General features: G+C 55.4%; 1 protein-coding gene across 1 annotated transcript in view; it reads right to left on the bottom strand.

Annotated features, from left to right (window-relative positions):
- Positions 1-21976, bottom strand: part of SLCO2A1 (solute carrier organic anion transporter family member 2A1) — a 68106-nt gene that overhangs the window by 4273 nt on the left and 41857 nt on the right. The window contains exons 4-11 of the mRNA XM_055127613.1: positions 10472-10699; positions 9455-9553; positions 6390-6526; positions 4870-4948; positions 4407-4571; positions 3195-3384; positions 2363-2528; positions 56-213 (exon numbers count right to left, since the gene is read on the bottom strand). Coding sequence (XP_054983588.1) covers positions 56-213; positions 2363-2528; positions 3195-3384; positions 4407-4571; positions 4870-4948; positions 6390-6526; positions 9455-9553; positions 10472-10699 — 1222 coding nt within the window. The remainder of the gene's footprint in view (positions 1-55; positions 214-2362; positions 2529-3194; positions 3385-4406; positions 4572-4869; positions 4949-6389; positions 6527-9454; positions 9554-10471; positions 10700-21976) is intronic.

Below are 21976 nucleotides of genomic sequence, written 5' to 3'. Positions count from 1 at the left end.
GGTGAGGACCCCACCCCCACCCCAAAAGGGCCGAGAGGCTGGGCGGGCCACTCACCGGAGAACCATCATGTAGAGCGGGTTGTGGGAGATGCAGGCGATGAGGGACACGAAGGAGATGAGGAAGATGGCTGCGAGCAGGAGGTGGGCACAGGGGATGGGGCACGGCCCTGTCCTCGCCGAGGCCCCCTTCACGCAACTGCAGTTCAAGTAAACCTTGGAACGAGAAGGGGTGGGGGGTGGCGGTTAGGCATCCTCCTTGGGCACACGTGCCTGTGCGTGTCTGCCCCAGCTCTGGTGGAGTCCTGGGGTTCAAGATGCTCCTCTGGAGTCCTGCCATGCCCCGGGAAGGAGACATCTGCAGCAGAACCACGGCCGAGATCACCCAGGAGCTGCCAGACCAGGCCCACCCAGCTCGGAGCTTGGGGGGCTGGTGGTGCATTCCTGCATGAAGGGCGAGGGAGGGCGGCAGGGGAGGGAGCACAGGCAACCGCTGAGCGGTTCAGGTCTGGGCCAGAGCCTCTGGCTCCCCTCCCTCCTGTCTGCAGGGGGCTCCAGAGAAGAGATTTCTATTCCAAGTCTGAAAGTCCTTACGGCTCCTACGGTGATGCCCGTACAGCTCACTTTAAAGGCCCCGGCCCGGGGGCTGGAGCAATAGCACAGCGGGTAGGGCATTTGCCTTGGATGCAGCCGACCCGGGTTCGATTCCCAGCATCCCATATGGTCCCCTGAGCACCACCAGGGGTGGTTCCTGAGTGCAGAGCCAGAAGTAACCCCTGTGCATCGCCAGGTGTGACCCCAAAAAAAAGCAAAAAAAAAAAAAAAAAGGCCCCAGCCCGTAGCTGGGAGCATCACCTTCCCTCTCCCGCCATTCCCTGGAGCAGCCGAGGGCTCTCTGGGTTACAGAGCAGTCGCGGGTCAGGGACTGAGCCCGGACACTTCCTGCTCCCGCACAGGGGAAAGGAAGCACTTTTCATCCCGGCTGCTCAGAAATAAATTCTCTGCAACACTGTAGCTATTTCCCCCAGTCTAGGGCTTTTAAAACATTTTTCACTTATAATGATTCCTCTTTTCTCTTGACATTATGCTAATGGATATCACTGTGCTATTGTTGGAAACGTGTCAAGATTATTTCTGGAAGTAAATGAGTCAGTGGTAAGTAAATACAGATAAGAAAGCCACCGTCACCACAGCCTCCTTCGACGAGAGGGCGACTGGTCCTGCATCTAGGCCTCTCTCTGCCCTCCACCCCTGCCCCCCTGCCCACAGAGCTGCCTGTGGGGCAGCCCTGGCCTGTCCACTCCAAGGGGGATGGTCAGGAGGACCCATATGTTCAGGCCATCCATGCAGGCACAGCGGAACCAGGCACATTCCTTGCTGGGGGCAAGTCCAGGCCTCCCTCAGCCCCTGGGAAGTGAGTCGCCAGCGCTGCCCCTGGCCTGCCCAGCTCTGGCCCCTGCCCTCTCCCTAACCCGATGGACGTGGCACTCCTCCTCCATCCTACGCCAGCTCAGCCATGCCCCCAGGGTGGCAGCCGGGCGCCAGCTGCTCCCAGACTGGAAAGGGTCCCCTGCCAAGGTGTTTCCCTCTGGTGCGAGCTCACGGGTTCCCTGGGGCAGAGTCCCCAGTCTCCGGTGGCCTGGGTCCCTTTCTGGAACCACCTTCTAGAAAGGAAGCGCCACGAGATGATGGCCTGACCGTGGCAATTACAGCCTAATCGCCAGCGCAGTGTCCACGCCACTGAACCGCTGAGCAAAGGACCCAACTGGGTGGTGGGTGGCTGGGCCGAGAAAGCAGGAGTCCATGCACTTGTGGCCGGCTGGGAGCCCACCCAAAGCAGCACAGCCAAGGTGGGCTCCCCGAGTGGGGCAGGGCTGCCTTAACTGGGCCAGGGCCCCGGGGGTGCAGTCCCAAACCTGCCCTTCAACAGCTGGGGCTGTCCGCCAGAGTACAGCCGTGCCTGGGGGGTGAGGAGCTGAAGCAAATGCCGCGGTCACTGCGCGGGGCCTAAGCCTCCAGGTCCATGGGACAGAGACGCTTTGCCCTCAGTGTCCACACCAGTTCAATGGCGTTGCTGGGACACAGGTGCCAACGCCTTGGGGGCGTGCATCCGGAGATGCCGCATACATTCACTGCAGCAAGGCTTGTTCCCCTCGGAGCGTGGCGGGGCCACCAGAATGGGGCTGTCTGAAGCTTGGCCATTCTTCATGTGACTTAGGGTCAGACGCATCTGGCCGTGACTCCAGGAAAGGAAGGAACACAGGCACGACCTCAAGGGGGCCAGGATGTGAAGAGGAATGGAGGGTGCCTGGTCCTTCTACGACCAGGAGCCCCGAGGGGCCGTAGAGCACCCCCTGAGCCTTACCGGCTGCTTGGAGGTCATGGAGCTGTTGTTGACGTCGCTGCAGCCGGCGTGGCAGGGGGAGAGATACTCCACACCATCGTCCCCACACACGGGGTGGAACATGGCATCTGTGCACGCGCAGTCCTGGCGGCAGAAGGGAGGCTGCAGGTGGGGAGAACTCGGTGGGCTGCCAGCGAGACAGGAAACAGGGTTCAAACAAAGCAAGATGAGAGGGAAAGCACACGTGCCCTGCTGCAGACCGGGCCCACGTCTCGGCCGGCTGGGCCTCGCGACTGGGGCCCAGTGGAGACAAGGACCAACCTGCTGCTACGGCAACTCTCCGCTGCTTTTGCCACTCAGGGCCCAAGCCCACCAGGAGGGAAACTCAGTGAGGCCGCCCCTCCGAGCAGAAGGGGCCAAGACACTGGCCGCCCAGGACTGTCTGTCTGTTTGCTTTGTTTTTGCTGTTCGGTTCACAACCATGATGCTCAGGGGGTACTCCTGGTTCTACACTCAGGAATTACTCCTGGCAGTGCTCAGGAAACCATATGGGATGCCGGAGATCGAACCTGGGTCAGCCGCATGCAAGGCAGATGCCCTCCCCGCTGTACTATGGCTCCGGCCACCGTGTCTGTTTTGTCTGGGGGTGTTCCGGGCTTACTCCTGACCCACGGCGCTATCTCACTAGCCCCACCTGGGACCCTGACTAGACTGATGGTGGGGGTCCGTGGGAAGGCCACGGGGAATTCCCACCCTCCTCTCCCCTAGGGGCTGAGGCTGCAGCTGGGAAGCGGCTCCCAGATCCAGGCTCTGACCATAGTGGACGGGGCTGCACCCCCCCACACCCCATTACCTGTAGAAGTTGACCTCTGACACCTCGGGGGTGGGGCAGCCCATGAAGAAGAGAGGGACACAGAGGATCATGGAGATGGTGATGATGGTGACGGCCACGCGGGGGATGGTTTGCAGAGAGAAGACAAAGCGCTTCATGAGGATCCCTCCCAGCAGCATGCCCAGGGCCGCGGCGGGCAGGTTCACAGCACCTGCGGAGGCAGCGGGGCTGCTCAGAGGCTGGTCCGGGCGCACGGGCGGGGAGCGCGGCCTCAGACCAGAGACAAGCCGGGCTGGCTTCCGTCCCGCGAGGCTGCGGAGGCTGGCAGGCTGCGCCGCGCATTCAGGACTGCTGGTCAGTGTCCAGGAGACAGGAGGGGCCGCGCAGGGAGAGGGACATGGGCTGCAGTGCCTCGTCTTTCATCCCTGACCCTCACTGCATCCTCACAGTGACCACACGAGGTCAGCAAGGCATGACAGAGCAAAGACGGGAGGTTCCAGGGTGAGCTTATAGCCAAAGGTCACACAAGAGATCGGGTCACACCATGTCCACTTTGCCCATCCACGCAGTCAAGTTCACCTGTGTATACTGGGCCCTGTAATCCACTCGGGTGCCTGGGGAGACCCTGTCAATGGTTCTTTTTTTTTTTTCTCCTGGCTCTGCACTTAGGAATTACTCCTGGCGGTGCTCAGGGGACCCTATGGGATGCTGGGGATCGAACCTGGGTCAGCTACATGCAAGGCAAATGCCCTACCCACTGTACTATAGCTCCAGACCCCCGTCAGTCAGTGGTTCTTAGGCTCAGGTGGTGCCCCTGCCAACGCCAGACCCCTCCTGAGACTCTGCTTTCCACAGCCACCAGAAGCCTGGCTGGGCCTTCGTTAACTTCCAAGTCCTCAGGAGACCCTAACGTGGAAGGGGTTCTCTTATTTCAGCAAACACACGCCAGGCCCTGGGAAGGAGGGCAAAGGCAGGGGCCATTGCCATTATCTAAACCCCCAGGATCCTCGCTCTCCCTCTGCGGCGGTGAGTCTGTGAGAGGCTGTGAGGCTCCCGGCCCCCAGGACAGGAGGAAGGCGACCCCCACTCCACGCACTCCTGCCTGGGTTGACAGGGCCCCGGGGACCTGCCCCCAAGCACGGCAGGTCACCAACCAGGAAGAACAACCTTGAGACTCTTTCTCTGGGCAACCCCTGCTCTGGCTCCAGTCGAGTCCCCCCGGCCCCGACTCACCGATGAGGAAGTTGGCGTAGGCCGCGGAGGCGCCGTACTGCTTCTCCAGGAACTTGTTGAGGAAGGTGGAGAGGCCGGCGATGACGGAGGAGAAGGTGCACTGGGCCAGGACGACCAGCATGAAGAGCGGGTTCAGCAGGAGCCTCACGAAGATACGGGGGAATCCTGCAAGCAGACGCCGTCAGGCTACTCGGACCGATGCCCAGGCGCGTGCCACGGTGGGCCGAGGATGGAGAGGGAAAGGACCCCCGTAGGGACGTTCTCACCAGCCTGTCGCTGGCACACGAGGGGAGGAGAGCCAGGCAACACTGAGGCGTGGGGTTGCGGACCCCTGGCAGCCGGTGGAAGGCTGGGACCACAGGCGCACTTGCTCTCTTACCTCACACCACACCCGCAGGACGGGGAACCCCCAAACCCAGCCCAGACCCGAGCTGCTCCCTGGGGGTGCCTGCTAGCCAGTTACGTTTAATGAAGTCCACCAGGGAGCCGCTGGGCTTGGCGCCCTCCATCTTCCTCGTCTCGTCCGCTATGGCCGGAGACTGCTGAGGAGGCGAAGGGGAGGGAAGTGAGTGTCTCCCTGAGGTGCCTCCCTGCGCCCTTCACCCTCCATCCCAGACGCTCCAGGCCCAACGGGGATGTGAGGAGGGAGAGGGTCTGGGCCGGGCCACACGCTAAGGCCTCCACATACCTGAGCTGCTAATTTCACACCCACCTTCCCTGGCAGACGCCCAACCCCGCCCATGCTAGTTGGTCGTGGAAGCAGCCTGTCCTCGGATCCTCTGGGGACCTCTCTCGTCCAGAGGGCCCTCGTGCCAGGTCTCTATCTCTCTCCTCCACAGCCCTGCCTCCTCCTGGGCTCCCAGTGGAGTTCTGCTCCCGGTTCTGTGCTGGCCCCTAACTTTCTCTGCTTCACGGACACATGGTCCCAAGCCCTGACACTGAAGGCCCTCCAGGAACCTGTCTCCAGGCACGGGAGGCCTGTTCCCCAAGGCTCACCCCAAGTTTCTCTCTCTGCACAGGTATCGTCTCTGTCCTCACAACATGGGTCTCTTTCTCCAGTGTTTTAGAGAGTTCGGAATAAGGTGACTTGCCCAAGGTCCCTCGCCTAGGCTGTGAGTAGCAGAGCAGGATTCGAACTCAGATTTGAATCCTACATCACCAAATTTAACCAACCGATTTTTCCCCAAGCAAGCCAGGCACTCCCGCCCCATCCTTGCCCCCAGTCCCTACACACATACACACTCCAGGTCTCCACCTCAGATTCCTCATTGCCCAGTGATTGTCAAGTTCTGTCACAAAGCTTGGGTGCAAACTTGGGTCCCTCCTCCAAAGCAACTCACTGCTAAGCCGACAGGGAACACCAATGCCGGCCCGAGCTTGGCCTCTCAGGCAGCCCTTCCTTCCCGAGACCATTGTCGAGCTAACCACCACCATGTGACCCCACCAAGTGAACCCTCTGGGCACGATAGCAGCACCCGACGCAAGTTTGAGGCCCTCCCTCAGTCCGACAACCAGGCCGTGACCGTTCTTCCCTGTTTTCCTTTCTCATCTTTGCCTAATTTCTTCCCCAACGGGATATGATGAGAAGATGCTGAAAACAGACACCCTCCCAGTTCACCCTTGACACTGGAACCCCCTTTTCCCTCAGCCTTCAGGCTTAGATGCTTTGGGGCCCTTCTACATGCAAAATCGAGTCCCCACATCCATGTCTCCAGGGCTCTTCATTTCTCATCCCACTCTAGATGAACTCAGTGGATCCCAAATTCTATTCCACGGAGCCTGCCCAGTCCCCAAGTTGCCAGGCTGGCAAGGAGACTCTGATGGACTCCATCTTGACAGTCACCCTCAGTTTTCAAAGTCCTGAGAGGTCCTGCCTCACGAAACTTGTGTTGATTGCCCCGCTGTTTCTTGGCTCCACTCGTCTCCCACCCCGCCTCCTTGCCTGGGCACTGAGAGGCAGATTCGAGGGTACTCAGAACTTACCTCCACTTCTTTGTGCATGGTTCGAGGAAAGAAGAAAAAAGGGAAAGAGCTAAGCACCAACAAGGCCGAAGCAATGAGCAGGCCCAGCCACCAGGCTCCAATCCATCGGGGGTCTCCAGGGCTCAAGTTCACTGTGGCTGAAGCGAAACAACAGGATGCAAGAATGCTTTAGGGCGTGCACGTTCGTGCCTTACAAGAGGTTCTCAGAGCAGGCCTGTTTTACTGAATGTCCCTTAAGGAAGCTTCCACTCATCTGTTTTCAATCCTGAACAGGGGTGACCCCATTGGTGGCTGAGTCGCCGGAGGGCTCACCAGCGGTCAGACCCAGACCCCATAATCAGAGTCAGGTGCCAGCAAAGTACAGAGAGAGGCCAGATGAACTGCCTCAGCCAATCAGGAAACAGGATCAGAGGGGCTAACCTTGCCCTTCACCTAGGAAGTGCCACCTCATCAAGCAAGTCCAAACTTATGTTTTCCTATGCCCAAACAGTGGTACTCTTCACCGCTGAACACAGCTGCCCCCAACTTTATTGAGTAATAAGAACTGAAATCCCAAACTGTTTAAAAGACTAAGGGGGGGTGGGGCTGGAGCAATAGTACAGTGAGTAGGGCGTTTGTCTTGCACACGGCCAATCCGGGTTTGATTTCCAGCATCCCATATGGTCCCCCAAGTACCACCAGGAATAATTCCTGAGTGCAGAGCCAGGAGTAAGCCCTGTGCATCGCTAGGTGTGACCCAAAAAGGGAAAAAAAAAGACTGAGGGAACAATGCGCAATCTTCCTCAGAGTGAGCAAACTTTCTAAAAGTGAGCAACTCTTTTCAGAGTGGACAACCTTCCTCAGAGATCTTCTTCAGAGTCGTCAACCTTCCTCAGAGTGGGCAAGTTTCCTCAGAGAAACTGCTCCTGATGAATCTCCCTCCTGCACTTCCAGGGGACCACAGGTTGAGAGTAGAGGAGGGAGAGGTGGCAGTGTCTCACAGTGAACCGCGTCAGATGGCTACTGGCCTTCTTGGGTAACCAAGAGCCAGGAACAACTGAGGCAACATCAGCCAAAGGTCAAAGATGGTTTGGCCCCTTAGAATAAATGCCCATTCTCCCCCTCTCTCTGGGAAACCAGGCAGGATGCCCTACAGAAAACACTGGATTTGTAGGCATATTCTAATCTTTACCACAGCTCTATTTTACCAGGCCTCATAAGCCCCATTTTACAGGCAAGGAAATGAGGCACAGAAAGGTCAATATTTCTATGACTCAACCAGCAAGAGGTGGAGCCTGGACTGGGCACAGACTGTCCCCTCTGGATGGAAGTCATAACCAAACCATGTGTACTTTATGTGCAGTCTCCCTTTTCAGGAAAAGAATTCTTATTAAATTTTTATTTCTAAACAACTAAAATCATCTTAGACTTAAAGAATCAAAGATCAACTCCAATAATCAGCAGCCCTGCTGGGGGTCTGTCCATAAACATCTCAAGTGCAGAGAGTATGTTTCTTCAGCAGCATGTCCCCCACGGCACACAGCATGGGCCCCAGTCAGAGCCAGAAGCTGTTCACCTCAGGCCATCTGAGGGACTGTAGGGAAAAGTGAGGGAGTGAAAGGAAGGGGCGTGTGAGTGAGCAAAAGAGGATGGTGTGTATGTGTGTTTATGTATATGTATGAGAAAGCATGTGAGTGAGCAAAGGATGGGAGATAGGGAAGGAGTATGTAAGTGAATGAGGAAAGGAGCGTGTGTGTGAGTGAATGAAAGATGGATTCAGTGATTATGAGTGAGTGACTGCATGAGTAAGTGACGATGTGAGTACATGACTGTGAGTGTGACTAAGTAATTGAGTGATGAAGTGACTGTGAATGAGGGACTATGTGAGTATGTAAATTAGTAGCTACGTAAGTGACTGTGAATGAATGACATAACTGTGTGTTGTGTAAGCATGTGATGAGTGATTGTGTGAGTGACTGTGATTGTGAGGGAGTGAATGAACAATTGAATGAGTGACTGTAAATGAGTGTGAGTGATTGAGGATGTGAATTAATGTGTATGATTGTAAGAGCTAGTGTGTGCATGAATTTGCGCAAGCAAGTGAGAGTGACTGTGTGTGTGTGTGTGTGACTGTGAGTGACTGCATGACTGCATGAGTGAATCTGTGAGTGAATCTGTGAGTGAATCTGAGTGAGCGAGTGAGAGTGACTGTGTGTGACTGTGTGTGTGACTGGGTAAGTAACTGTGAGTGAATATGCATGAGTGAATCTGTGTGAGTGAGAGAGAGTGTGAGTGACCGCGTGAGTGAATCTGAGTGAGGGAGAGTGTGAGTGACTGTGTGAGTAGTGGGCACGTGAGAATGACTGTGTGTGTGACTGTGAGTGAGTTTGTGTGACTGGGTAAGTGACTGTGAGCGAATCTGGATGAGTGAATCTGTGTGAGTGAAGGAGAGTGAGTGTGAGTGACTGGGTGAGTGAATCTGTGTGAGCGAGGTAGAGTGAGTGTGAGGGACCAGGTGAGTGAATCTATGTGAGTGAGGGAGAGTGAGTGTGAGTGACCATGTGAGTGAATCTGTGTGAGTGAGGGAGAGTGAGTGTTAGGGACTGGGTGACTGAATCTGTGTGAGCGAGGGAGACTGAGTGTGAGTGACCATGTGAGTGAATCTGTGTGAGCGAGGGAGAGTGAGTGTGAGGGACTGGGTGAGTGAATCTGTGTGAGCGAGGGAGAGTGAGTGTGAGGGACTGGGTGAGTGAATCTGTGTGATCGAGGAAGAGTGAGTGTGAGGGACCAGATGAGTGAATCTGTGAGTGAGGAAGAGTGAGTGTGAGTGACCGGGTGAGTGAATCTGTGTGAGCGAGGGAGTGAGTGTGAGGGACTGGGTGAGTGAATCTGTGTGAGCGAGGGAGTGAGTGTGCGTGACTCCGTATGACTGAGTGTGTGTGACTGCATGCGTAGGTGACTGTGAGCACGTTGGGCAGGAGGGGCTGGCCGAGAGCCTTTGCTGTCGAAGCCTTGTTCTGCCGGATTGTCCTGAAGGATTGCCTGGACTGAAGCAGAGGGGTGGCTCGGGACGGGCACACACTCACCTGTGTCCACCCTGCCGTAGTCCACGAAGATCCGCAGCATGACAGAGCCCAGCAGGTACCCGAAGGCCGGTCCAAACACAGAGATGGCGAATAAGATGGCTGGAAAGGGGAGTGGGAAAGGAGGCTGAGGGGGTGGTCGCTACCAGGCTGAGGGGTTCCTGCAGTGCCACTGCTCCATTCCCTGCCCTGACAAGCCTGCCCTGTGCGGCCTCCCGGACGCACTGGAGTTCTGAGAGATGCCACGGATTGGTTTCCTCCGGCCGCAGCCAGAAAGTTCTGGTTGCTGGGGGGAAACAGGATCGCTACCTTTATTTATTTATTTATTTATTTATTTATTTATTTATTTATTTATTTATTTATTTAGGGGGGTCTCCCCCGTGGTGCTGGGATCACCTGGAGGGGCTTAGGAGGCAACATTAAATGCACAGCAGACACGCGCTCCGGCCCTTTGAGCCCTGCCCAGGTCAGCCCCACAGCGTTTGGGAACGCCGCTCCAGTGCAGGCATGCGGAGGGGGTGACAGTAGGCTAGGGGGTGACACTCCCCAAGGGGACGCCACAGAGGCACACAGAGGGGTGAATTTGGACAGTGGAATGGTCACCGCTTTCTGCTCCGGATGTGCGTCTTTGAGGCTCACCTGCCCCCAAGCAAATGGCCAGAGAAGACAGGTGGAGCCAGGCCCGGGACCAGGTGTTAGCAGCCGCTCGGGCTGTGCTGGCAGGGGGCCAGGTGATCGCACCTGTCTCTGCGTAAACACAGCCTCAGATTGCGGGAGGAAGCAGGGCCCTGCCCTGGGCTCAGCGTGTGCGTGCGTGATTGTGTGTGTGTGTGTGTGTGTGTGTGTGTGTGTGTGTGTGTGTGTGTCAGAACTGTTAGGAACTCTGAGCCCCAACCGTCCGCGTCACTGACGGGGTGATAAGGCAAAGTGGCTGACTCCCCTCCACCCGACCCCCAGGCCTGGACAGTGCCACATCGGGCACCGCCCACCCTGCTGCCCTCATCAAGCCAGGCGACTCACAGATGTACAGGGGCGAGTTGTTGGGCTCGGAGAAGTCGTCCACGTAGGAGATGCCGAAGGGCTGAATGGGCACCGTCCCGATGCCCGCCAGCAGCTGGGCCACCACCATCAGGCCCCACAGGTTGCTGGTCTCCTTCTGGGCGTCCTGGGAGGAGCTGTGGCACTTACTGGGGGCCAGGTCCCCCACGTGCTTCTGACAGAGCTCGGCCTGGTAGCGGCTGCGGTTGCCTGCAGGGAGAGAGCCCCGGTCATCCCCACTGAGTCTCTGGCTCCTGTGACCCCAAACCTGACCTTTCTCTGGGCCCTTTGGGACAGAGGCTGTACTGGCGCACAGCACACGACTCCGAGGGTCTGTCCACTTGGTGTGGAGAGATGATTCTAGAAAGAAGGGTGAGCACGGCTTCTGCTCTGGGGGAGCCTGTGCTCTCCTTCGGGGTGCAAACGCCCCACCCCATCATCTCGCACACAGGAGCTACATTCTCCTTAGAATTAATGCCCTCCCGCAATAAAACTAACTTTTAAAATAAAAAGCCAAGCTTGTGGACCTTTGGTAGCCCGTCCTTGGCCTTGGGCCTTCAGCACCACCTGTAGATATTTGGACCGCATCCAGCAATGCTCAGGGGTCATTCCTAGTGGTTCTGGGGGGGGACCAAGTACTTTAACCCTTCTACTAGCTCTCTGGTCCTCAACAAAGTGGTCGTAAGGGAAAATAAATTGGTCTTAGCCCTACATCACTGTGATCTTGGGCAAGTTTCTGAACCACTCTGAGCCTCAGTTTCCCATGAGGCAGAAACCCGAAGGTGGCTGCATAGGGAGATTTTCTATAAATCATTCAGGCACGAGAAGATGATGGTTCCAGAAAGGGTTGCAGGTAGGAAAAGGAGGGGCCTGAAAGTGAATGAGAGCACTGAAGGATGAGCCGGCCCTCCTGCAAGAAGGCTGGGAAGGGCAGAGAAATGGTGTGGGTGGGGTGGGGGGTTCTTCTTAGCACAGATCCCTTCATCCCCTTCATCCCCAGCAGGCTGGTTCCCATCAAAACCCAGAACAGGGCACGATGGAGAAGCAGCAGAGATATTGGGACTCTGAGCACTGTGGATGGGAAAATGATGTAAAATGGGTGCCACGATGAGAAAGCAATAGTGTCCTAAAACCCCCAAAGCAACAGGGGGCCAGAGCGATAGTACAGTGGGCAGGGCACTGGCCTTGCAAGTGGCCAACCTGAATTTAATCCCCGGCATCCCACACGGTCCCCCGAGCACTGCCAGGAGTAATTCCTGAGTGCAGAGTCAGGAGGAACCCCTGAGCACTGCTGAGCATGACTCAAAAAGCTGAAGACCAACCAAACAAACAGAACTACCGCGTGATCCAGCAATCCCACCACTGCACATGCACCCTAAGGAACGGAAACGGGGACTGAACAGGTGTCTGTCCACCAGCGAGCACAGCAGGAAGTCACACCTGTCAAAAGGTGAGAAGCACCGAAGCATCCATTCGTGTGGTCCCTGAGCCCCTGAGCACCTCTTGGGAGGCCCCCAAATGGATACGAGAATAGGGGCCGGGGGGCTGGCTCAAAGGGCTGGGCACACTTTGAATGCAGGAGTCCCGAGTTCAATTCCTACATAGTCCCTGACCACTGGTTACCAGAAATAACCCCAGTGACATTGATGGGATTACATGGTGCCGGGGGCAGTTTGTGGGTGTGACTACCGAGCTACTGGAAAATGGGCCAAGATCCAGAGACTATATATAACAAAGCTCCCGGAACCACGTGACCACAAAGAGGCCGCACAACCTCTTATAGTCTAGCCCAATGATGTCCCTAAAACAGCACACATGTGTTTGGTTTTAACATATTTGCTTGTATTCTCTAATATACATTCTCCGTCCCTCTCAGAGAGCCCGGCAAACTACCGAGAGTATCCCGCCCACACAGAAGAGCCTGGCAAGCTGCCCATGGAGTATTCGATATGCCAAATGCAGTAACAATAACAGGTCTCATTCCCATGACCATGAAAGAGCCTCCAATTGTTGGAAAGATGAGTAAGGAGAGGCTACTAAAATCTCAGGGCTGGGAAAAACAGCGTCCGCTTGAGTAAATTGATGAACAAAGGGATGACAGTGATACAGTGATACAGAACCCCGATGCACCCAAAACCTACATAAACATCAAAAAAACATGGGGAGGTCCAAGCACCGGAAGAAGGGGAAAGGAAAAAGAGCGTATGAGGAGCTTTTGGCAGAACTGGAGGCTCCGCTCTCTCTTCCTCACTCCACCCTTGTCTTTTCTGGAGCGGATGACGGTTTTCCTCGGAAGCCTGGGCCCAAGTGAACGGCCATCACCCCCCACTCACAGAGGACCCGAAAGAGCCCCTTCCAGGCCACCCTCTATTAAATGGTGGCCCTGGAACCGCTTCCTAGAGGCAGGAGAAGGCCCCGACCCCCACAGAGTCCCTGCAGAGGGCGTCTGCTCACCCCTCCCCCCCGTCCCCAAACACACACACATATCAGTGTGTGTCTCATCTTCCGTGGGGCAGAAGCCTGCAGGGCCCGAGTTCAATAGTGCGCGTTCTCTGCCCGCCGGACAGCAGAGGCAGGCTCCGCTAGCTTTCCCGGGACTGTGCAACGCTAAGTGGAAACAGGCCTGCGTCCCCGGCACCACCCCAGCTGCACGTGAGTCAACCCTGACTCACACCGAACTTTTCATCAGAAGAACTTCACCTCTGGGTTTTGGACCCCTTGGTGGGTCTGGAGAGTGGGGGAGAGCTGTTCGGGAGGGGCTCTGTCCGGTGATGGGGACAGAGGAGAGGGGGCAGGACTGAGCAGAGGTCAGGGCCCTGTGCAGCTCACCGACACACACCAGGTTGGCCCGGCTGATTCTTGCTGGGTGGGCCCCGGAAGGAGGCTTCCCAGGAGGTGACCCTGGCAAGGAGGACATCCGGGACGAGTTCCCCATGGCCAAAGGAGGGAAGGATTCTGCCAGGAGGCAGCAGTCAAATCCCCACCCAGGACTATTTAATTTTTTTGAGGGGGGGCCCCCACACCCAGCGATGCTCAAGGACTATTCCTGGCTCTGCACTCAGGAGTTACTCCTGGCAGTGCTCGGGGGACCATATGGGATGCCGGGATTGAACCCTGGTCGGCCGTGTGCAAGGCAAGCGCCCTACCCCCTATACTATGGCTCTGGCTCCATAGGGCTGGGTTTTTGTTTTTGTTTTTTAATTTTATTGAATCATTATGAGATAGTTACAAGCTTTTGTGTTTGGGTTATAATCACACAATGATCAAACACCCATCCCTCCACCAGTGCACATTCCCCACCACCAATATCCTGAGTATACCCTCCCTTTCCCACCCTCCCCCTGCCTCCATGGCAGACGATATTCCCCATACTCTCTCTCTACTTTGGGGCAGTATGGCTTGCAACACAGACACTGAGAGGTCATCATGTTCGGTCTATTATCTACTTTCAGCACACATCTCCTATCCCGACTGATTCCTCCAGCCATCATTTTCTTTTCTTTTCTTTTCTTTTCTTTTCTTTTCTTTTCTTTTCTTTTCTTTTTTATTTATTTTTTTTTCTAGCAATCATTTTCTTAGTGGTTCCTTCTTTATTCCATCTGCCTTCTCCCCTCGGTTCATGAAGCAGGCTTCCAGCTATGGGGCAATCCTCCTGGCCCTTGTATCTACTGCCCTTGGGTGTCAGCCTCATGTGATGTCATTCTATACTCCACAAATGAGTGCAGTCATAGGGCTGGTTTTTAAGAGCCACCCAATACCTCCTCACTCAAGGCGGCATGAGCCATGGACAAGGAGGGTCCTGGGAGGAGGCTAGTGAGGCCCCCAACCCTCAGAACCTCAATGGAAACACCAGGCCCAGGCAGAAGTGTTTCTCAGGAATTTTCTGGAAGCATCATCAAGGTTCCAAGCCCTTTCGCTACCAGGATAGCTTCTGGAACGTCATTCAGAACGTTCCACTCTGAAGGACCCATTTCCTCATCCTCCCAAATTGGGCGGCTCAACAGTTCTTCCCGAAAGAACTGGCCACACCCACTGGCGAGCCTGGAACAGACTGTCCTGAACTTGCTCAGGCGTTGGGATCCCAAAGTGGGCTGTAACGTGGGTTGTTTGCAAGTCTGGAGTGATGGTGGGGGATCCCAGCAGAGCTGACAAAGCCTTATTAGCCCAGAAAGCTCCTGGGAAACCTGCCCTACTCCAACCAGCCTCCACTTACTAAAGGGGCTGGAACTCTAGAACATGTTCTTTGCGTCTCCAGAACAGAACTGGGTTGACAGCATGTTGGGGCTGGGGCTCAGGGGTGAAGGAGGCAATTCACTAGGTGTCTACCTGGGCTATCTGTTCTCAAAGGTCCCTCAGAAATGGCATCTTCACTCCCCCAAACAGATACAAGAGTGCCTGCTTTGCAATTTTATCCAAGGGTTAGAAAGCATGAGTTCATTCAACCCAGGACGTGACGATACAGTAAGACCAACGTTCTCCCCAAAAGACAGGAAAATTTGAGCCGTATGCAACTCCTAATTCTGCAAGGAGAAGATATTGGTAGAACTCTGGGGACAGGCAATGATATTGAGGTTTGTGAGGACCTGGGAACTGAGTCCAGAAATCAGAAACAAATAAAGTGAGGGCTGGTCACCAGCAACGATGGATTGTTATAAAGGCCATAAAAAGGCCTGCACAGTGCCAGAAAAGGGCATTTTCACACCCCCTGCCCCACCATTCACCCATGCTCCTGCATAGGACACTGAGGGTCACCCCTTGGCTCGGCTCCTCATCAGAGCTGCTTCTTAGTGGCAGGAGGGAATGAGAGAGAGACACCCAAAGAGCCGATGGAGATCTCAGCAGCTCATTTCACTTCTCAGGGTGTTGCGTGCTTGGTTTCTGTCCACTTGCTTTATATCCAACTGGGTGTGAAGCGGAATTTATCATTCACAGATTTATTCCATAGTATGATGAGAACCTCGTCAGGAAAAAAAAAAGCAATTAAGTGAGCTAACATGAGTTCATCTGCAGGCAGTCATGCCAAGCCAAACTCATTTCCTCTGCAATGGGGGCTCCCAGGCTGGCCGGAAGCTATGCGTGGTATAACATGCCGGAGGAAGCTTCCTCACAAAGCTTGTCATGAGAGCCTGGGGACTCGTGGTTGGAACATCCCTGGGAGAAGCGACTCAGAGCACGCCCAGTGCAGGCTGTGTGGCCAGAGGAACTGGCGCTGGGCACCACTCAGTACTGTGCTCGCAGGCTAGGGGGAAGTCAGTTGGGAGATGACAGATCTGTGAAGGGCAGGATCCTGGAGGCATGGCTGACACGAGAGCCCAGAGGCTGAAAATTCCAAACCAGACCCAAGGCAGTCAAGAAGGACCCCAGCCCAGCAGAACGACTATAAATGAGTCCTTGTTTGGGGGGCTGGAGAGTATAGTGGGTAAGGCTCTTGCCTTTCACCCAGCTGACCTAGGTTCTATCTCTCACACACCGTATGGTCCCGAGTCCACTAGGAGTGATCCCCAAATGCGGAGCCAAGAAGTAAGCCCTGGGCATCACCAGGTGTGCCCCCCACCCTCTACCCCCCAAAAGAGTCTTAGTTTGGACCTCTGTATCAAAGGGCCCTAATGGAGAGGTTGTGGCTATGGCTCGGGGGGCGGAGTATTTGCCTAGTACATGTGAGGTCCTGGGTTTAATTCTCAGTACCACATGAGCCCCAAGTACTGCTAGAAGTAGCCCCTAAGCACTGCAGAGTATGGTATCCAAGGCCCCAAACTCCCCAATCAAAGGCCCATAACTGGGTGGCTTGAAAAATCAGAGAAACGTGCACCTCACAGGGCAACGGTGCAGGTCTGGGGCTGGGGGCGGGGGAGGGGTGGTCACAGGCTCTGGCTGTGGTGGGCTTGCCTCCAGGGGACAGCTGGGGCAGCTGTCAGAGGCAGCCAGCCCAGAAGCACCCCTGCAGCCGCCGACCCCCCCCCAGGTCCTCCAGCACCCCTTCCTGCTGCTCTGACTTTCTCTCGGATCCTGAACAGACCCCTCCTTGCTGGTGCAGCCAATGCAGCTCTGCATCCAGAAGTGCCCTTTTTCTGCCAGAGAGAGAGAAAGTGCTCCCGCCTGTGCCCCAGGGGTCCCCCGTTTACCGCTGGGCCACGGCAGGCATCTAGCACAGCAGCGGCCCCCTGCTTTCCCCAGCTACGGCAGGACAAGAAGATTCCTCCTGAGTTTCCGGGAGGTCTTCGGGGAGCAGGATGGACCAATGGCTCCTTCGCACCTCTCCACCTCACTCCCTACTTCCCTATCCCTTACTCCCCGGCCACTTTCCTGGGTACCCAAAGCCTTCCCCTTCCTTCAAGGAGACTCTTCCCACGGTCAGGGTGCCCCACCAATGGCGCACGAGCCATCTGCCTGGAGGAGGAGGACCCAGTTTGCTGCCCAGCTGGAAGCAGGCCTGAACCCTCAACTCATTCCTTAGAGAGGGAGAGGATTGGACATGCCCCGGGGGCCCGGAGGGGAGCACTTGGGTCACTGCGCATGCCTGGGCCGGCGGCCAGCCAAGGCGGGGTCCTGACTTGCCCCCAGAGTCAAGCCCTTTCCTCTCAGCGGCTTGACCCTTTCAAGGATGCTGAATCCGAATCCACTAGACCACCAGGGAAGGCCAGCCTGGCCCATGGAGCGGCCATGCGCTGTTGCCATGGAGACGGCAGCTCTCCTGTCCCCGCTCTCCTGAGCGTCCAGCGCCGTCTGCTGTTTCCCATCAGTTCTCAAGGCCCTTCTCCCCGCACTGCGCCTCTGAAGAATGTTCCCCATCAGCTCTCATTAGCTTTTGTTCTGCTCATCTGTTTGGGGCTATTTTTCTCTCCGTGGCCTTAATAACACCCATGTGTTGCACGGCCCCCACACACCCCTCTTGTTGTTTTCTCTCCTTTTCCAAGGTTAAATAGATCCAACTGGCCCGGAGATGCAACGCCCACCCGGTGCTCCAGTGCTGCACCCTCCCCTCCTCCTTGGCCCCATCTCCACCCGCACAGCACGCTTCACGCTCACTTGGCCCTGGCTGACTTCCCATGGCCACAGATACCCACTCCCCTGTCCAGTCCTGGACCTCTGACGACACTCACCTCTCTGCAGAGAGAAACACCCCCAAACCTCCTAATCATAACACACACACACAAACACACACACATGTGTGTGTACACACACATGCACACACGCATGTACCATGCACATGCACATGTATACACACACGCCCACACCCACACCCAAATGCACACATGTGTGCACACACATGCACACCCACACACATGCACACACCCCCATACGCACATAATACATACCCATAAAATACATATACACATGTGCACACACATACACATACACACACCCTGGTACACAGCTCGCTCTAAGTTTCCCCCATAGGAAGCACATTCACCTCACTTAACAGGTGGGCACTCAGGTGCTCACACCCACAGTCTGAACTCTGTGAGGCAGGGCCGGGCCCACACGCTTCAGGAAGGGCAGGGTGCCGACATCAGGCCCTGGGGTTCTCTCTGCGGCAGGTGGCCCTCTGCACCCGGTCACCACTTCTCTCCGCGGGGCGGACGGTTTCCAGGATGCAGGACCAGAAGGGGACCCTTCCCTTTCTTTTCTCGACCACTCCAAAAATACCACCCGCGCCCGCCCACTGGGCCGCAGGAAGGGGCTGAGTGGGAGCCCCCATTGTCTGGCGGGGGCAGACTTCCCCCCGTTCTTGGCTGGGAGCTCTGGCGGGCCGTGCAGTTCCCGCAGACACCGGCTTCCGAAGACTCTTATCTCCCAGGGGGCTGTCTCCTGCTGGCCCGCTTCCCACCCCTGCACGCCTCCCGCGCCTCCCAGACGTGGGCTCCGAGGCTGTGGCCGGGTGGCTCGTCTTTCTCAAAAGGCGCCAGGGCACATTTCCGGACTCCATTGACATTTAGAAAATCTAAACATTCATAAAGGTCTGCGTGGCCTTTTTGAAATTAGCAATTAGTTGTTAAAGGTCTGCGTGATGTCCACAACGTCCGGCCGCTCTTTAATTTGTGTTTCCCCCTAAAACACATAGTTACGCTTCATTTCCCAGGATCCTTTCTGGAGTGACTTTGCTCCAAGAGGAAAAAGAAATCAGTAATCAGCACATGGTAATAGTCTGTGGGGGGCATCGCAAACAAGAACCAGATTTCAGACCCCATGGCAAGGGCAGACAAAAGGAAAGCCACCGCTAACGGGTTCAGGCATTTTCATTTCCACTTTTCCGCCACTGTTTCATCTCCATTTTCCTTGTTCCCATTGTAGAGATAAGGAAACCGAGGGTCAGCAAGGTAAAGTCCCAATTCGCCTCAGGGGACTTGACAAGTAAATGGCTGGGTTAGGATTTGAAGTTCTGTGTGTGTGTTTAGGACCCCCTCAACAGTGCTAGGAAGCTACCACTGACTTGGTATCCTGGGGTCACCACTGGGGGAAAACATGCATGCCAGGGATCCAACCTGGGGAGTCTGCATCAAAGCATGCCGTCTAGCCCTTTGGGCGATCTCCCAGATCCTCAGACTTTGAACTGTAAAGTTTGAGCTCTCTTTATCCTGCCAGGCTGGTCCAATTGGGAACCCGAGGGCGGGGCAGACAGAGCCTGAGTTTGTCCCTCCTGAAGCTCCACCTGTTCTGCTGAGAGCAGCTGTTCTGGGCCAAGCAAGCCTGCAGCCCTCAGAGGTTTGGGCTGCCCTGCCCAGCTGCCTTGACTGGTACCTCTTCCCAGGAAACTGGGCCCTCGCTAGCCTGGACCCGAGTTTACTCAGCATCCTACAGCTGTTGTCCCCAGAAGTGGCCATCCCAGGAGCCATCATCTAAGCATGCCACTGGCTCGGGCCTCTGGCCACATTCTGAAAGTGCATCCTCCTCTTGCAGCCTTGATCGGGTCAGCCTGGTACACACACAGCACCGCAGAGGAGCGGCCCCAGGTTCCCACTGTCCCAAGTCCAGGGGAGACCAGACACCGCCTGACTCCAGCTGAGATTCACTGTCACGGACTCGGTAGATGGCTCAAAAGCTGGAGTGTATGTTTCACATGCAGGGGCCCTGGGCTTGACCCCTGGTACCCCACAGTGCATGAGCATCTCTAAGAGGAATCCCTGAGCACTAAGCCTGGAGTAGCCTCCAGTACTTCTGGGGAGAGCCAGAAAACAAACAACAAACAAAAATCCACGAGCCTCCCTCCCCCGATGCACAATGTCGTTCAGGACAGAACACTGAATGAAGTGCATTTGTTCCTAATGGGCTCCTGTAACTCGAAACTCAGATCTTTGTGTTTCAAACTTTCCCCAAGAAGAGGGAATAGCTTTATAATTCTGAATAACTTTAGTTGCCCATAATCACATGCCCAAACGACCCTTGCCCCCCCCAGTACAGAAAGAGCAAGAGCTCATGGAAGTGGTTCCTAGGCCAAAGTCCTCCTCGGGTCACCCACTGGCACTGGGTACGTCCCCAGAGGTCACTGAATCCTGAGCATGTCCAGATGCTGCCCTGTCCCAGCCAGACTGAGAGAGAAGGGGGGGGGGGGCGACTGTTAGATCCCACACAAAGAAAACAAGCATCCATGAAAATTCACTCTCCGGGCCAGCTAACCCTCCCTACAGCCTGCAGATAAAGCCAGGACCCCTCGCTGGGTCCCCTGCAGTCCAATGTCAGTGACTTCACTAAAGAGCTCTGAGGTCAAGGGCAGAAGACCAGAGTGGCCCCCTCCAGCAGAGTCCTGGCGGTGCTGAGTCCCAGCGGAAGGGCCGTCCCTAATCAGGAACGGGCACGATTGCTTTCAGAGTCCGCCTGCCTCCAGCCACTCCGTGGTGGCTGCTTTGTGGGAAGCAAATGCCATCGGGATGTAGCTCAGGCCTTGGGAAGCGCAGCCAGCAGGCTAAGGAGGCCACCGTGTGTGGCTCCTGGAAGGATGCCTTCCCCTGGGTGAGTGCCCGGTGCCCCAGGCTCCCTTCGCTGGTTTTCTTAGCCCCGTCTCCGTGCTCACATGCAAGGGCAGGGAGAAGTGTCCCGAGCAATGTGAGGGCGGCTGCTGGCCCTGGCCCTGGCCCTGGCCCTGGCTTGCTGAGAGGGCAGCCAGGCATTGCCAAGCCTCCTGCAGAGCTGGCCCGTGCCTCCAGGCCAGGCCACAGACCTGGACGTGAGTCTGTCTTTCTCCTGTGCCCACTCAAAGCAGGACTTGGCTTTGAGGAGGCTGCAATAGACCCCAACCCGCCGTGCATGTATGAGAAGTAGCAAGTGGGTAACTGGCAGAGAGGTGAGGAGAAGAGAAGGTCCCCATGAGACACCAGCAGATGTTTCTTCTTCAGCAGATGTTTCTTCTTCAGGGACGGTGGTTTCTGCTGCATTTCCCCCAACAGTCTATTTTTCCCTATACCATAAGTCTCATGTCCTGGAACAAAGCCCCTTTGAGCATTCTAAGTGACTCATCTCTCGATAAATCTGTACATAACACTTCTAAAAGAAGAGTCAGGCATTTACGCAAATAGGAATCAATTCCCCCTGGGTGCCGGGTGTTTCCTCAGATACCTTGAGGCCCAAGACAGTGAACTAAGGATGCGCACACACAGGGCTGAGCCTTTCACTGCCGCTCATCACAGTCACAGCCACTTCCTAGGTCCCTCCAAACTAGTGCACACTTATTCCAGCCCAATAAATCATCATCAAATTCATTCCAGAGTAGTGATGCTCCCCAGGGTGCTAAGTGCAAATGCAAACCCCACTCTTGAGTAGGGTGATTACTCAGCCCAGACCACACAAAATTGTCACAGGGGAAAAAAAAACACTGCAAACGAATATGGTTTATCGACAGCAAACACAATGGATAGAATGTATTGACATCAGGAGCAAGAAAAAGCGGACCCCACTCTTGAGTAGGGTGATTACTCAGCCCAGACCACACAAAATTGTCACAGGGGAAAAAAAAACACTGCAAACGAATATGGTTTATCGACAGCAAACACAATGGATAGAATGTATTGACATCAGGAGCAAGAGAAAGCGGACACCACACATGGTGAGGATTAGCTTTCTCAAAACTTAGCAAACAGAACAATCCCAAGAAGAACTGTCACTGTCACTGTCATCCTGTTGCTCATCGATTTGCACGAGCAGGCACCAGTAACACCTCCAGTGTGAGGCTTGCTGTTACTGTTTTTGGCATATCGAATACGACACGGGTGGCTTGCCAAGCTCCCCAAGAAGAACTATCTGAATAATTGAAGTGACTGAAGGGAACATATATAAATCATATGGAGGTCCCAATAAACCATAAAATAGGACAGGTATATTGATCTATTCAATATATGTTCAAAAAATGACGATACATAGTTATAAAAATTTACAATTGGGAGGCAGAGAAAATACAGTGGGAAAAGGTGCTTGCTTCACATGCGGACAACCTGGCACCCTGAGTCTCTCCAGGAGAGATCTCTGAGTGTAGAGTCAGGCAGAGTTCTTCAACAT

The sequence above is a fragment of the Sorex araneus genome, chromosome 2 (genome assembly GCF_027595985.1).
Source record: "Sorex araneus isolate mSorAra2 chromosome 2, mSorAra2.pri, whole genome shotgun sequence".
Lineage (NCBI taxonomy): Eukaryota > Metazoa > Chordata > Mammalia > Eulipotyphla > Soricidae > Sorex > Sorex araneus.
This window is presented reverse-complemented; position numbering and strand designations above follow the sequence as displayed.